The following is a 15,239-nucleotide window of genomic DNA, read 5'->3' on the forward strand; positions in this document are numbered from 1 at the left end:
ATGGCGTGCTGTTCTGTGAAAATTTGCAGGATTGTTCAATCAGTGTTCAGAGGCAACATAAGCCCTATTGAGCTTCCCTTTTCCGACTTCTGTTCCATCTCAAGTGTGATTTCTTCAATAAATATCTAAGTGTATGATTAGGAAGCTCTTTGTGATGGTGGCTTCGACTGCTGTGCGGTATAAAACAAATTACACTCATTATCTCATCCATGTCGGTCATAATTCTCATTTTCAGGGTTCAAAATGGCTTATTTGCAAGCTGTTTGAAACCATAATGAGTTTATCTGCCTATATTGCAGTATTTAAACTTGAGCGAGTCTATTTAGCTAGTGATATGATTCATCTAGCTGGTGTCTTTGTGTGTGTGTGTAGTAATAATGAGAGTGTCATCCTGGGTATTCGTACTGTGCGTAAAGGTCTTTATGTAATGGGTTTCTTACGGCTCCGCCGTTTCTGAATGTGTATCTTTTAACTGTCTGGTTTTACTCCAGTGAAAAGGTCAATTGGATTTAATTTGAAGTTGGCTGCTGCAATACGGCGCTGATGAAGAAACAGTGTGGCATTTTGAAACAGTACATTCTTCAGGCAGTTTCAATACTGACTCTGGATCAGAATGAAAAGCATAAATATTTTTTTCTCCTATTTCTTCACTTCATTACAGGTATCTTCATGAGCACCTGCAACGTGGATGTACGCTGGTTTCCGTTTGACATCCAGAAGTGCGAGCTTAAATTTGGCTCGTGGACGTTTGACGGGTGGCTGCTGGACCTTCAGATGAATGAGGCTGATATCTCTGGCTACATGCCCAACGGAGAATGGGACCTTGTGGGTGAGTGAGTTCAGACAACATCTCCAGTAAACTTCTCACGATCAAGCAAACATAACACCCACAGGCAGATGTGCGCTTTGTGTTGCTGTAGTAACTGACTAGTAAATGACTCAGGCAGTGAGAGAGGTCAGTTTGGCAGCTGTATGTTTAAATGGTTAAAATGCATTCTTATGAGAATAACTCTTACCTCCTATATAGAACAGATATCTACTTTAGAATTGAACATTTCCAGCCCTTCTTGTTAAATTCATGTCCATTCATATTCATTCATAGTCCATCCGATGAGCCTGTTAGTATTCAAATTAATGTAATTAAATTGTGTGGATAAGAGGAAGCGGACTGGAAAATATCTTGCACTGCACAATTCTGTCTCTCGCTGACCCTCTTCTGATTTGCTTCATTGCCTAATTCACTATTTTGCTTCTGTCTTGCTGTTCACGTCTGTAATATCATGCCAGTCACACTCTTGAACTCTTTAACATTTTTAATTGTTCCACGTACATACTCGATACTAAAAAGACAGAAACAATTAGCATTGTCTTAACATTACAACCTGTTTTGAATTAAAACCAGCTCATGGTAGTCACGGAGGTCAGAGTTGTTTATATATGATCATTAGCTTGTTCAAACTGGTTTAGGTAGTTAATTTGCTGGATTACAGCCATTATAGCTGAACTCAACCTGTGGCTTGTTGCAAAAACTGCTTAGACTAGTCTCTCTCATCTCTCTCAAGACTCATTATAACTTTAAAAAATGTAGATTGGTTTAGTTTGAATCCAAAAATTAAGGCTGTTTGCCCTTGGTTAACTGCTAGTTGGCCAGACTAGTTCTTAAAGGTCCCAAATTGTCAAAACTGAAATTTCCTGGCTTTTTTCATGATAACAGAGGTCAACAGGTCAATCCGCAGACAAATCCACACAGTAGCTGTGCCTTTTCACGAGACATTGTGACTTCCGTATAAATGTGATGTCAGAACTACTCAGTCACCGCCTTCAGTCCCACCCCAAGCACTGGCCACCGTCAGGAAACTACATCATTGCACAGGCTTCCGAACAAGATTAATATAAGGGAACAGTGGCTAATGTTTATTTATTCAGAAACGCCACAGCAATTTAGTTCGACCTTAACCGTCTGTTCTGCATATTACGAATGACTGCTTCGTAAATCATGCACAGTTCAATGCCGGTTTTTCAAAGAAGCTACTCCTCAAAGATGCTGCAGTCCCTACAGTTCATAGTTTTACAAGTTTACCACAGACAGTTTAAGACAGTTTAAATTAGCGTTAACATTAAATCTGCGTGCAGCATTGATGTAATGGCAATTATAATACTCTTACAATAATGCCGAAAGTAAGAAGGTGGTTGTTTGTCTCCTTTTGTCACCGATTCGGGGTCTGAGTCCATCTCGAACATATAAGGCCGGATAACATTTCCTTCAGCAATGTCCATCATTACAGGTATTTGATTTACTTTACTAGTGAGCATCACCAAGCCACAGCAGGCTACAGCATACATGACCCTAGTTACCTGTGGTATTCTTACCTGTGGTAAATATATATTCTTAAGGACATCAAAACCTAAAATAAAACTTCAGAAAGGTGTACAATATGGGACCTATAAGTCACAGTCTGAAAATAGTTGTGTTTATGGAACCGGCCCCTAAAGCAGGCAGGTGGTTCACCTTGGCTAAGCTGTTCGAGTTGGTTAACCATGCTTACTTTAAATGAATAGTTCACCCAAAAATGAAACTTCTGTCATTTACTCACCATCATGTTGTTCACCACCTGAGTTTTTTTTTTCTTTTTTTTTGTGTGGATCATAAAAGGTGCCTTTTTGAAGAAAATTCTTGCTGGTTGTTTTCATGTTATGAAATGGACTACATAAATGACACAAAGTGCCATTGGTTCTTCCGTCTCTCGTGACCAAACATAATGTCAAATCTGATGCAGCACATCTAATAGCAACACATTTCACACAAATTATTATTATTTTTTCTTAGTTTTGGTTTCTACTTTCCTTTCACGTTCTTGAGAGGCTATAGAGGATGGTATACAAAAGTTTTGAGGAGCTCTCTAATGATGTTCACACAAAAGCATGATGCTCAGTCTCAGAGAAGAACTTGCCTCTAGCTGGCATCTGCTGATTAGGATGTTTTTTCCCCCCTAGTAGATCAAAGGTGGAAGAGCAGCATCGGCCGCTCTTCAGGACAACGGCATCTCTTTGAACGTGTTTTTTTTATTTTTTATATACCTTCATCATTATATATTCATTCTTCTCCCCACATGCTGTGTCTAATCAGGTGTGCCTGGCTCAAGAAGCGAGCTGTACTATGACTGCTGTAAGGAACCCTATCCAGATGTGACATTTGTGGTGACCATGCGTAGGCGGACACTCTACTACGCCTTGAACCTTCTCGTTCCCTGTGTCCTCCTTTCATCCATGACCTTGCTTATCTTCCTACTGCCTGCCGACTCCGGAGAGAAGATCTCACTAGGTATTATGAAAGAAAGAGATTATTTACATATTTTATAAATAAACATGATTGATTTGGGAGAAAAATGGTGTATAGGTTTGCATATCTGGCATATTTCAATGCAACGGAAAAAATAATTCCACAGCCTTGCCAAGGTCTAGTCACAGAACAGAGAGCTGGGACATGCAACAGAAAATGTGTGGGTGCTCATTTCAAAGATATCTCCTGATTGTGTCATGTCACATGAACTCTTGGTTTACATCAAGGGCTTTTATCCATGTTTTTTTTCCCACTCTCTGTCAAGAGACATTTACCATCAAAGCATACAGTTCAAAGCAGAAAAAACTGTCATCAGAGATGGTATGGGAGGAACTTTAGATATGACTATCAGGAAATGTAAAGAGGCGTGAACTGAAGGGTTTTCACAATATATTTAAGTGGAGAAGCAAAAGACAGAAGCTTAGAGCAACCAAAGAGAAAGGAAATGAGGCAGTTTCCTCACTTCAAGAATGCGTATCACTGCAAGCACGATGAAGGGAAGTCCTTTGCTGTACACTCATATGGCCAACTAATCTATTGATGTAATTAAAGCAAGGATGAGTCAGTGTGTGTAAGAGAGAAAGAGAAAGAATGCATTGCACTTTCCAGGAACCAGGCCTGCAATATTGAAACATCTTTGATTGATAAAGGATCAGAACATTTAGGATAGACCTCATTTTTAATATATGCTTTATGTTTAAGAAGCATATATAAAAAGGGATAGTCCACTCAAACATGAAAATTCTGTCATCATTTACTCACCCTCATGTCCTTCCAAATCTGACTTTCGTCTGTGGAACATCGTTATATGGACAAAAAATTCAATGGAAGTCAATGGGAACCGAAACCGCTTGGTTACCAACATTCTTTAATATATCATCTTTTATGTTCCACAGAAGAAAGAAAGAAAGTCCTCTACCTCAAATTGAAAGGGAGTGTTAGTGATACTTATTTTTTTTAAACGCAATGTTAATTTAATGAATTATATTTATTATTTTGCTTTTATACACCAGTTCAATAAACAAGAAGTTAACTTTGAGTAACTTACTTTTTTTTAAAAATGATATTGGCAGTTATTTTTTTCTATTCTTGCTCTGCCAACGGAAACATTTCCAAACAATCACTCACTCATCCTCACCACTAACGCACAAGCTGTTAGTGAGTGATACAAACAGTGAAAGCTCCAATAATTGCATTTAATTAATCAGCATATCATGAAATTAATCAGCATATCATGGAATTAATTAGTTTTAGATTTTAATGGTAGCCCTGATTTAAAGCCAAGAGTGTTTTTGTTGTTGTTGATGAATTTAGTTAGTCTCATTTGTGGCAATTTTACTGAGGTTTCATTATGCCAAGATAGCACTTATAAATCTGAGCAAAAACATATGTAAGAGGAAGGAGGTTGAGTGAGAAAGAGCGGAAGCAGATAAACAGCAGATAGAGATGAATGGTTTGTGTGTGTGGTGAGAGAGGAGGATGAGATGGATAGCAGCTGGAGAGGGAGGGAGATGACTTGAACTGAACTAAAGAGCGATTGAGGAAGAGAAATGGCCTGATGTAATTCACTTTATGTATCACTCCATCAAACACTGCACTGCCGTCTAATCAGATCCAATCAAATTCTGTCAAGATGAGTTACATCCAATAAGAAGCTGTGGTTGGGCATCTTATGAAGTGCCAATGTCGTACATAACTAGAGAGGCTGTATAACTATGCATTTATTTTAGTGGTCAGCTGATATTGATTTTTTCAGTGGCAGATGTTGATATCTAGACTGCAGGGTTGGAGATTTAATGCCTACTATATATATATAATGTATATATACAAATGTAAATACTATACTGCCATTAAAAGATTCGGAAACACTATTTTTATGTTTCTGATTATCTAATGTTTTATTGTAAATAAGAGATACAGAAACTAGCTTAAATAAACATTCATTTTATACAGTTTAATGAACTCAATTAAAGAAAATAAACTATAAATGTTTAAAAACGGCCAAATATTGACCAATTAATCAGCCTGGACCTACATATCAATAAACAATTAATGTCTTAGCAGTTGTGTAGAATTCATTATATGCAATGACATGTATGTTTCATAAAGTCCATTTCTTTTTGTTTTATACATTCACAGGTATTACTGTGCTACTCTCATTAACAGTCTTCATGTTGTTGGTGGCAGAGATCATGCCAGCAACCTCAGACTCCATCCCGCTAATAGGTAAAGCATGCATGTCCATTTTTTTGCATATTTTAACATATTTTTAATGCACATATTTTTCCTCTGTATTTTATACAGTATATTTTAGAATGTCTGCCCCACTTAGTTCATTTGCAAATAAAAACACCGGGCTTTGAATATATTAGTCTTCATGCAAGTCTTTGAACTTAATGAAATGTAAAATTTAGTGCACAACGATGTATAGTTTGTGTGTGCTCAGATCCACACACTGCACCACTGAATAATAAATTGATCACTATTCTGTATCATGGCCAAAAGCCCTGGTCTTGGCAACCGTATGCTTGGCTTCTCATAGTAATTTGCAACATGAATCGTAAAAGACTGTTAACTGGAAATGATAGGCAGGTCAGGAGAGAGAAACAGGAGAAACATAAAAATGAAACAGACCCAGACATAGAGATGATCCTCCATGAAAAAAAAAAAAAAAAGCAATTCACCCCACATTCTCTTTTCCCATCCTCTGGTTTATAGGCCCTCAGAAGCCGCAAAGATGTAATCTTCAGAAATGCGTTTGCTGGAAGAGTGTTCACCTACCGCGCTTTGTCTCTCCTGTCTGCTTCCCCCCTCTCCTTTATGATTTAGTTTTTATGGTTCACTCATCTGTTCCTCATTCTCCCTTTCTTCCTTCCGCCACTCTTTTATAATCAATGCCCCTTTTTTGTTACATTTGCCCTGGTTTTTGCTAGTATGACTGGATGATAAAAAGTTATTCTGCTAAGAGAGTAATAAATGAAAGGTTTATGCATACTATATTATCTTCCTTTCTCTCTTTGTCTCTCTCTTAGGGCAGTATTTTGCCAGTATAATGATCATTGTTGGAATGTCAGTTATTGCGACTGTGGTTGTGCTCCAATATCACCATCATGACCCCAATGGAGGGAACATGCCAAAATGGGTATGTCTACTCACACCCAAACATATACATACACTGTGCCTGAATTCAGAAATGCTTTTTTTCCCTTTAAGCAAGCAACAATGTCTCACATGTCAGTTGCACTGAAAGCGGTAATTTACTTATTCAATGATAATAGAGATAAAGCCAACAGAAGGGGTCTAAATGAGTAATTGGATGCAGATGGATATAGATCTGCAATCTGTCTGCGCTGATGAATGACCGTATTTGATCGTATTCTGCAAGCCAATTAGCAGCTCAGCTGATGTGCCCCGGGCCCGCTGATCGAACCCCATTCACTTACAAAGCAACAACAAGAGGAAGCTGACAGGTGTATTTACTCAATGAGACTAATATCAATTCTGCATCAAAACTAGATTTTTACAGTGGTCTCAAGTGCATATATGCACCTACCGTTCAAAAGTTTGGGGTCGGTAGATTTTTTTAATGTTTTTGAAAGTCTCTCTTGCTCACCAAGGCTGCATTTATTTGATTAAAAACAGTAATACAGTGAAATATTATTACTGGAAAGAACTGTTTTCTATTTTAATATAGGTGCTGGTCATAAAATTAGAATATCATCAAAAAGTTGATTTATTTCAAGAATTCAGCTTAACAGGTGAAACTAATATTATATAGACTCATTACATGCAAAGTGAGATATTTCAAGCCTTTATTTTTTATAATTTTGATGATTATGGCTTACAGCTAATGAAACCCACGAAATCAAAATCCCAGAAAATTACATGAAATCACACAGTAATTACACAGTGATACCATGGTCATTGAACCAGGTTTTGGTTCTTTTGGCAGTGTGGGCAGGTGCAAATCCTGCTGGAAAATGAAGGAAGCATAAAGTGCTCTGAAAATGTCCTGGTAGACGGCTGCGTTGACTCTGGATTTAATAAAGCACAGTGGACCAAAGTCCTCTTTTCTGATGAGAGCAAATTTTTCATCTCATTTGGAAACCAAGGTCCCAGAGTCTGGAGGAAGAATGGAGAGGCACACAATCCAAGATGCTTGAAGTCCAGTGTGAAGTTTCCACAATCTGTGTTGGTTTGGGGAGCCATGTCATCGGCTGGTGTTGGTCCACTGTGCTGTCCACTCAACGCAGCCGTCTACCAGGACATTTTCAGAGCACTTCATGCTTCCTTCAGCAGACAAGCTTTATGGAGATGCTGACTTCATTTTCCAGCAGGATTTGCACCTGCCCACACTGCCAAAAGAACCAAAACCTGGTTCAATGACCATGGTATTACTGTGTAATTACTATGTGATTTCATGTAATATTCAAATTTTCTGGGATTTTGATATTGTGGGTTTCATAAGCTGTAAGCCATAATCATCAAAATTATATCAAATAAAGGCTTGAAATATCTCACTTTGCATGTAATGAGTCTATATGATATATTAGTTTCACCTGTTAAGTTGAATTCTTGAAATAAATCCACTTTTTGATGATATTCTAATTTTATGACCAGCATCTGTATATTTAAAAATGTACTTAAGTCCTTTGATAGCAAAGCAGATTTTTCAGCAGCTGTTACTGCAATCAGATACCATTATAATATGCAAATTTGATGCTTAAGAAACATTTCTAATGTTGTACTGCTTAATATTATTGTGGACACCATTATACTTTTTTCATGATTACAGGATGAACAGAAAGTTTGTTTTAAAAAGAAATATTTTGCAATATCTTTACTGTCACTTTCATGGCTCGTTTCCACCGAGCGGTACGGTACAGTACAGTATGCAATACCAAAATACCATACATCTTTTTTTTGGACCCTTCTGTTGGGTCACCGAGCACAGTAGTCCGGTACCTAAAGGGTGGAGCTAGACTCACTGCAGAACATTGATTGGTTGACAGAGAATCCTAACTTGCGTGTGCTACAAGGGGAATGACATTTGAAGGAATGAAGTGCCATTTTTTTCAGCTGTGTTTTTCCTTGCAGCCTGCAGCCTTTGCTCAAACAAAGCTTGTCTTCTTCTTGTGACAAACAGCCACATGCCGCGAAGCAAGAACAAGATCTGCTGTTTGTCCTCCATTGTTGTTTATTGTGTCGCTTTCTTCTTCGCGCGAGAATGACATTGATCGCTACTTTCCGGCATATACCAAGACTATAAAGTAAGGGTACTGTTGCCATTGGAAACGCAAGCCGGATCAGGGTTTACCGTACCGAACTGTACTGTACTGTACCGCTCGGTGGAAACGAGCCATTAGAAAAAAAATCGTACTGACCCCAAACTCCCCAAAAGTCTATGGAATTTTTCCAGCAGCAGACAAAAATTGCATGCCTCATTGCTTAGAAAAGTAATAGCACATCCTTAGCCACACGAGTTGAGGATTAACACTGAACGTTAGAGGTTTTTTAAACCCTAACTCAAGGTATGAGCAATAATAATAGTTGTGTGCTTTTCGTAGCATAACATCCTAGGATCCTCTCCTGGGATCAGCTTTTAACAACATTCACACCCAATACTCGGCATGTGTAGTTATTGAAAATGTCCATCAGGACTTTCTCTGAACAACCTGCAAAAAGCAATGCTTATATAACAGCGATGGTTGTAATCTTACAATGTAAAGAACTAAAAGAGATACAGTTCAGAAGAAGATGCTAAAAGGAAGGCTAAGGTGGATACTGATTGGAAAAATATGTTTTTGCAACACTTGTCAAACCCTCAAGGGCTTCTAGACTTGTATTTATAGAATGAACTAAAAGAGAAACTCATTCAAGACTGTCTAGACTAGAGTGTGTTAGTAATACCTGTTCTTTCATTACATATATTCTGCAAGGTCTTTAATACTGCACTAGTGGCACTCATTTTGTTTATGTAACCAAACATACATTGGGTGATCTTTTAATACACCAAAATATGTGTGAAGATGCCAAAGAAGGACCTAGTTGCTTAAACTGCATTTTTTTCTGTGAATGATAGCAGTGCCAACCCCACTAGTCATACATTTTGCCATGCTTTATGCATCTCCTTGGCCAGGACTTGGCAGTACAACTGAATAATTCCAGCTTGTCACCTCTTTATCTCTCTCTGTGTCATAGTCCTTGCTGTCATATGTTGCTGTTTTACAACAACTTTCCGTCCAAAACTTCTCTTCTCTTGACTCAGCAGACACGCTAACTAGCGCTCAGATTGTTTTTTGCATGGATTTGCTTTATTTTTTGCGCAGACTGTGCTGTATTCTTTTGTTCAGAGTGTACGTGTAGAGCATATGCAATATATAGTTAAAAATGGCTTGACGCACTGCTGTGAAGTGCATGCTTTCTCACACATGCATAAAATTGCCAGCTTACATTTTGCTGGAGGGGATTTTACTTTTAATATTCAAAGCTAATGTTGTTTTCTGAGAAAACAGGAAATGGGGGAAATCTGATTTGGTTTTAAAAGTTGGTACCGTAGGGGAATAAGTAAGATTGGAGATTTATATAAAAATAATATTCTTTTAGCTTGAGGGAAAAAATGTGGTATCTCCCAATCTAATTTTTTAAAAATAGCTCCAATTACACAGTTTTATTAATTCAGCATTGAATAAATAATCCTTACAGTATCCACAAAAACTAACAACAATGAAACTAGTAGCACTAAGAATTCCATATGGTAGATTGCTTTTAATTTTAACGCGTTAAACTCTATTAATTACATGCGTGTACAAATGTGTGTAAAATGTTTATACAACACCATTGCCCATTCTCTTCATCTTCCTTCTCTTAGGTTCAGGTAGTTTTGCTCCAGTGGGTGGCCTGGTTTTTACGCATGAAGCGTCCAGGTGAGGGCGAAGACCCTGAGCGGCCTCCTTGTGCCCCCCACTTACGGCGTTGCTCTTCAGGTTCCCAGAGCGGCAGCCTGCCAAACGCACCCGGTTCCGCCTCTGCAGACCTCCATCACCACCATACATCCTCAACGCTCCACCCGCTTCACCCCCAGAGCCTTCTTCAAGCCGCCGCTGCCGCCGGGCACACCCACCATCTCCACAACCAGACCAACAGCGCCAACAACAACGGCAACCTGCTCTACATCGGATTCTCCAGTCTGGACGAAGCTTCGCCGCCATCCTTGCTCGCTGAGTCCGTGCAGAGAAACAGCATGTCAGGCGTCCCGCGATCTGCGGTGGTGTCGCCCCCAGCGGTAGGCTCCAGTCCGCCACCTCACCTGCCCTCACAGTTCTGCAGCCCTCCACCGCCTCCCACGCCCAATCTGGAGGCCACGGGATGTCCGAGCACGGTGTCCGGCGGTGGCGGAGGCTGTTCTTGCTCGGGGACCAGCGGCGGAGGAGACCCACAGCTTCAGGCTATTTTAGAAGAGATGCGCTTTGTTGCAGATAGGTTTCGCGGACAGGATGAGAACGACAGCGTGGCCGAACAGTGGAAGTTTGCTGCAGCTGTAATTGACAGACTTTGTCTGGTGGCGTTCAGCGTTTTCAACATCATCTGCACCATCTCCATTCTTATGTCGGCACCTAACTTTGTGGAGGCAGTTTCTAAGGACTTCATCTGATTGCTGTGTCGAAAGAGAACGTGCATTCGGGAAACTTGGGTTTGACCGTAATTGGGAAGTATTCTTCTCCTCAAAACAGTGACTCAGCTTTTTTTTTCCAAGACTGTGATTGGAATAATGCAGGATCCCAAGGTCTGAATTGAGAATGCTTCTGATTGGCTAATGTCCTGGAGATTTAAGGCCCACTCAAGACATCTCAGACTGAACTTTGTTGTTGGAACGCTAACGACCTTCACCGAAAGGTGTTTGTAAATGACAAAGGGGTTGGTTCGCTATATGGTAAAATGTTCGGCTATGGAATGAATGAAAAACTAAACATAAAAAAGTGAAAATACTGCTTAATGACCTTTCAACTGTGTCAAACGCCTCATAACCCGACATGAACCTCTGAGGAATGGCCAGTCGTGTTACTCAAACTTGTGTGACATTGTACATCTAACATCTAGCACAGTACAAAACTTCTCTATGATGTCAAAATATATTTTGGTAACGTTCATCCATGAATAGGCGAGGAGAGAGGGAGGGAAAGAGCAGACAAGACAGAGAGAAATATTGATACTAGTGGCAGACGTGCAGTGAATGGCTTGTATGAACCCAGATCAAAAATTCTCTTCTTAAAAAATGAAAAAGGCGCTTGTTTCAAGGACAGATGAGAGATTTGGAGAACTGCTGGAGGGTTTGAGTGGTTCAGTTAATGGAGAGATACAGAAGAAGTGAGAGATGGAATACCCTCCTGACGTGGACAGAGATGTAGACCGATGGAGAGATTAGGGCCTCACAGGAAGACGAGGCACGAGCAGAACAAGGTTAATTAAAGACAAAATGAGACCGAGTGTATTAGAGAAAGAGACACAGTCAGCGCAAAACGAAAGAAGGATGGGCTGAAGAAGTGGATCAGACAAGTGGATAAGAAAATGAAAGAGTGATAGGGGAATTAGAGAGGGATGGACAGAAACAGACAGAGAAGGCGGTCGGTGGTAAGTGAGACTCAGCAACATTTACTGGCAAGAGAAAGTATGGCTTCACTGTAAGAGAGAAATAGCACATCATGCCCCAGAAAGCCAAACAGTGAGTGCATCCGTCACAAACCGGATAAGAGAAAAACACAATGCAGAAAGGAAGTGGGGGAGAGAGTGTGGGAAGAAAGAGTGATAATCCCCTGAGACATACTGGAGAAATGGCACAAAGACAGTGGAGACATGGGTAGAATCTTATATCTCCCTTCCTCTTTCCCATCATCTCTGTGAAATGACAGACAGTGTGAGGTGTTTTCAAACAGCAGAGATGATCTTCTGCATATCTAAGTGGGTGCAGAGCCACAACCGTAGTAACTGTGCCCTGATTCTCTACTGTCACTTAGTAAGCGATTTTTGAAAAACGCTGTTGAAAAGTGGATCGGACCAGAGCACCAAAACAAACTTTTAGCCAAATAGCAGTAAGGGGCGTGTACATGCATGATGGGGGTGGAGAGAGAGCTCAGTGTATAAGACAACGACTATAGAAAGAGAGAAATGGCAGAGAAAACACAATAGAGGAAAAGGCCAGGGAAATTTAACTTTAAAAAGAAAGGTTACATTCAGGCAAGAGGAAGGACCCATGTTAATATCGGAGAAGCTTTCCAGCGCCGGAGAGACCTAAGCTAAGCAGGAAGGCCTGAAAACGGAAGCTGTTGCTTTATTTCTTCTTGATTCGTGAGTAACGTTGGTTTTGCTGTGTTTCACAGAACTAAGATATGCTGTCTTTTGCTTGAATATACTCGTGTGTCATCTTCGCTGTTTTTTTCATTTGCATTAATATTATTATTATACGCCTGGAATGTCTAAACCTCCTCCACCGTCCGTTTCAAGCATCGGCTCCCAAAGAGGAGCTAAATTACAATTAGACATTCAACCTGAATTATCATAGTAACACAAATTGCATTAATTTATTGATGACACCCGGGTGGCAGGCACATCGGCAGATTAAGCCATAGTCATTGCCTGTGTTGCATAGCGTGTACGTGAATGTGGGGGTGGAGGCATCAAGTTAGGGGTGTGATCCTTTTGGGTAGGGGCGTGTTTGTCTTGCTGATTTCAGATATCAACAGCGTTTACCAGAAATCGCTTGCTGGACCTTTAAAATATTTATGTGAGGTAAATCTATTATTGCTTGTTGCTGCTTACACATACAGTGTCCTACAAATGTTTGGAAATGTCTTGGGTAAAATGGGGGTTTGCACAATTTTAACATAAATATTGGTCATTTTGTTATTTTGACCATTAGGTATGTTTACATGCTCTAATTTTCGGAATGATTCTTCATATCTGATGACATACCTGATTTTCAAAGTTTGTCTTCAGTAATAATTGACAATGACACTTATGATAATCTAAAAGTAAATGTCAGCTTTAAATATATTTGCAGTGAAAGCATATAAATGTCATGTAAAGACCTCAATATTAGACTCATGGATAATTATAATTGGCCTTATTAGAACACAATTTAGCTTATCCTCTTTTAGAATATCTAGTGAGTTTATGAAAAATCTTAAGATTAAGCTTGAAAATACACTTTCATCCCCTTCCCATCATCTGTAGCAATGACACGAAACGACTTTATCTACACCGCAAATTGTAATGTGTAAGAACGGGAAAATAAATCCTGTGCGTTCACAAAAAGTCCTCTAATTTTTTTTTTTCGCAAAGGTCCCTTTAGGGGCTCCTTAGATTTGAGATTCTGAAATTTGTGTTTATGTGATTCCTAAACGTTATGATTCACAAATTCATTTACATGTGCATTATATGTTTTTAAAACAAAACTTCAATGCATACCAGTGAATTTAGAACCGGAGAAAACCACCGCGATAATGTCACCCCAGACAGCAACATACTGTGGGTCCAGATACGGCCGTGTGGAATCCATGTGTACCAGATGCGGGCCGGATCTGGGCCGACACTATGTTGCTGTCTGGGACTGGAGCTACCGCGAATATAATTGTCATTTTTGCCTTGATGACATTGCTTAAAAGAAAGCTGTTATGTCATGAACGTTTTTTTTTTTTAGCAAATATTTAGTAAATATTCAGTCTCAGCAACTGACCAGTTCATAAGATATGAGATTAGTAAATATACCCACATTCGTATAACATAAAATGCATGTAAACATATGCATCATGGTACTGATGCCTTTACATGCTTTTTCCTGTTGATCAAATTATCAAAATTCCATTCGGGTCAAGCCCAATCGGATAAATTGATGTCAATGTGATTATAAATGGATTCTTTGGGTGCATGTAAACATAGCTATTGTGTGACTTTTGGATTTATACAGGTCAACACAAACTCTAAAAACATATCAGTAAATAATATATTAAAGGGGCTATATGTAATTCAGAAACCCTTGTTATTAGCGACACCAGTGGACGTTAACTGAACTACAGACAGCAACATATTGCTTGTCCTCATTTGTGCACACTTAACGTACAAGACACTGAACGTGATTCAAGGCCCCGATATAGTCACGATTTTCGTTCTTTGCTTAGAAGTAAAAAGAAGTTGGAAATACCTTTGCAGCGATATACTGTTAATGAACATATTGAGGCTATCCACACTGCTGAGAGCGACGCTTAGATGAATATGTAAATATGTGCTGCGTGCTTTCCTCTCAATAACAAAATAAATACACAACAAATATGACAACGGTGAGTAAACAGCAGTTAAGAAAGCATCTGATGATAGTGATGTAGATATGTTTGCACAAGCTCTGCAATTCACCGGCATCATGTCAAAACATGTAATATAAATTACACTTATGATAGTTTGATTCTAAAGTATATTTGAGACTATAGATGCAGCTATGTGAGACTATAGTTGGAATTAATCCATTTTGTTTGCATGACACATTGACATTACAGTACAGAATAGCTCTATGGAAAGTCTCCTGAATTAACTTCTTGTGTTATTGAATTGAAGAAAGGTTCTACGGAGTGCACGTAACAGTCACATCCTTTGGATTTCCCTCAAGTCCTTCATATAAAAATCAGTCTACATGCTTTCATAGACAAAGACATAAAGCCCCTTTAATAAATTCAGAACATCCTTGATCTGTTTTTTAACCTGTTTTCTGATTGGTTTGTCAATCAGTAAAAGTTGTGCTGACCCAAACATCTTAAAAAAAGTAAACTTGGCCAGTTTCATCCAGTAATCAGGCATCACAGTCTGTCTGTATGTATTTCCATTATTATGTAATCAAAAAGAAAATCATTGT

At 39.2% G+C, this 15,239-nt stretch overlaps 1 protein-coding gene across 2 annotated transcripts in view; it reads left to right on the forward strand.

Annotated features, from left to right (window-relative positions):
* chrna11 (cholinergic receptor, nicotinic, alpha 11) overlaps window positions 1-15,032 on the forward strand; it is a 29,046-nt gene extending 14,014 nt beyond the window's left edge. For both annotated transcript variants that reach the window (XM_082187229.1, XM_082187230.1), the window contains 5 exons: window positions 662-829; window positions 3,128-3,322; window positions 5,480-5,566; window positions 6,373-6,482; window positions 10,212-15,032. In XM_082187229.1, coding sequence (XP_082043355.1) covers window positions 662-829; window positions 3,128-3,322; window positions 5,480-5,566; window positions 6,373-6,482; window positions 10,212-10,994 — 1,343 coding nt within the window. In that variant the 3' untranslated portion in view covers window positions 10,995-15,032. The remainder of the gene's footprint in view (window positions 1-661; window positions 830-3,127; window positions 3,323-5,479; window positions 5,567-6,372; window positions 6,483-10,211) is intronic.
* Window positions 15,033-15,239: the final 207 nt, after the last annotated feature.

The sequence above is a fragment of the Leuciscus leuciscus genome (genome assembly GCF_965113295.1).
Source record: "Leuciscus leuciscus genome assembly, chromosome: 12".
In the NCBI taxonomy this organism is placed as follows: domain Eukaryota; kingdom Metazoa; phylum Chordata; class Actinopteri; order Cypriniformes; family Leuciscidae; genus Leuciscus; species Leuciscus leuciscus.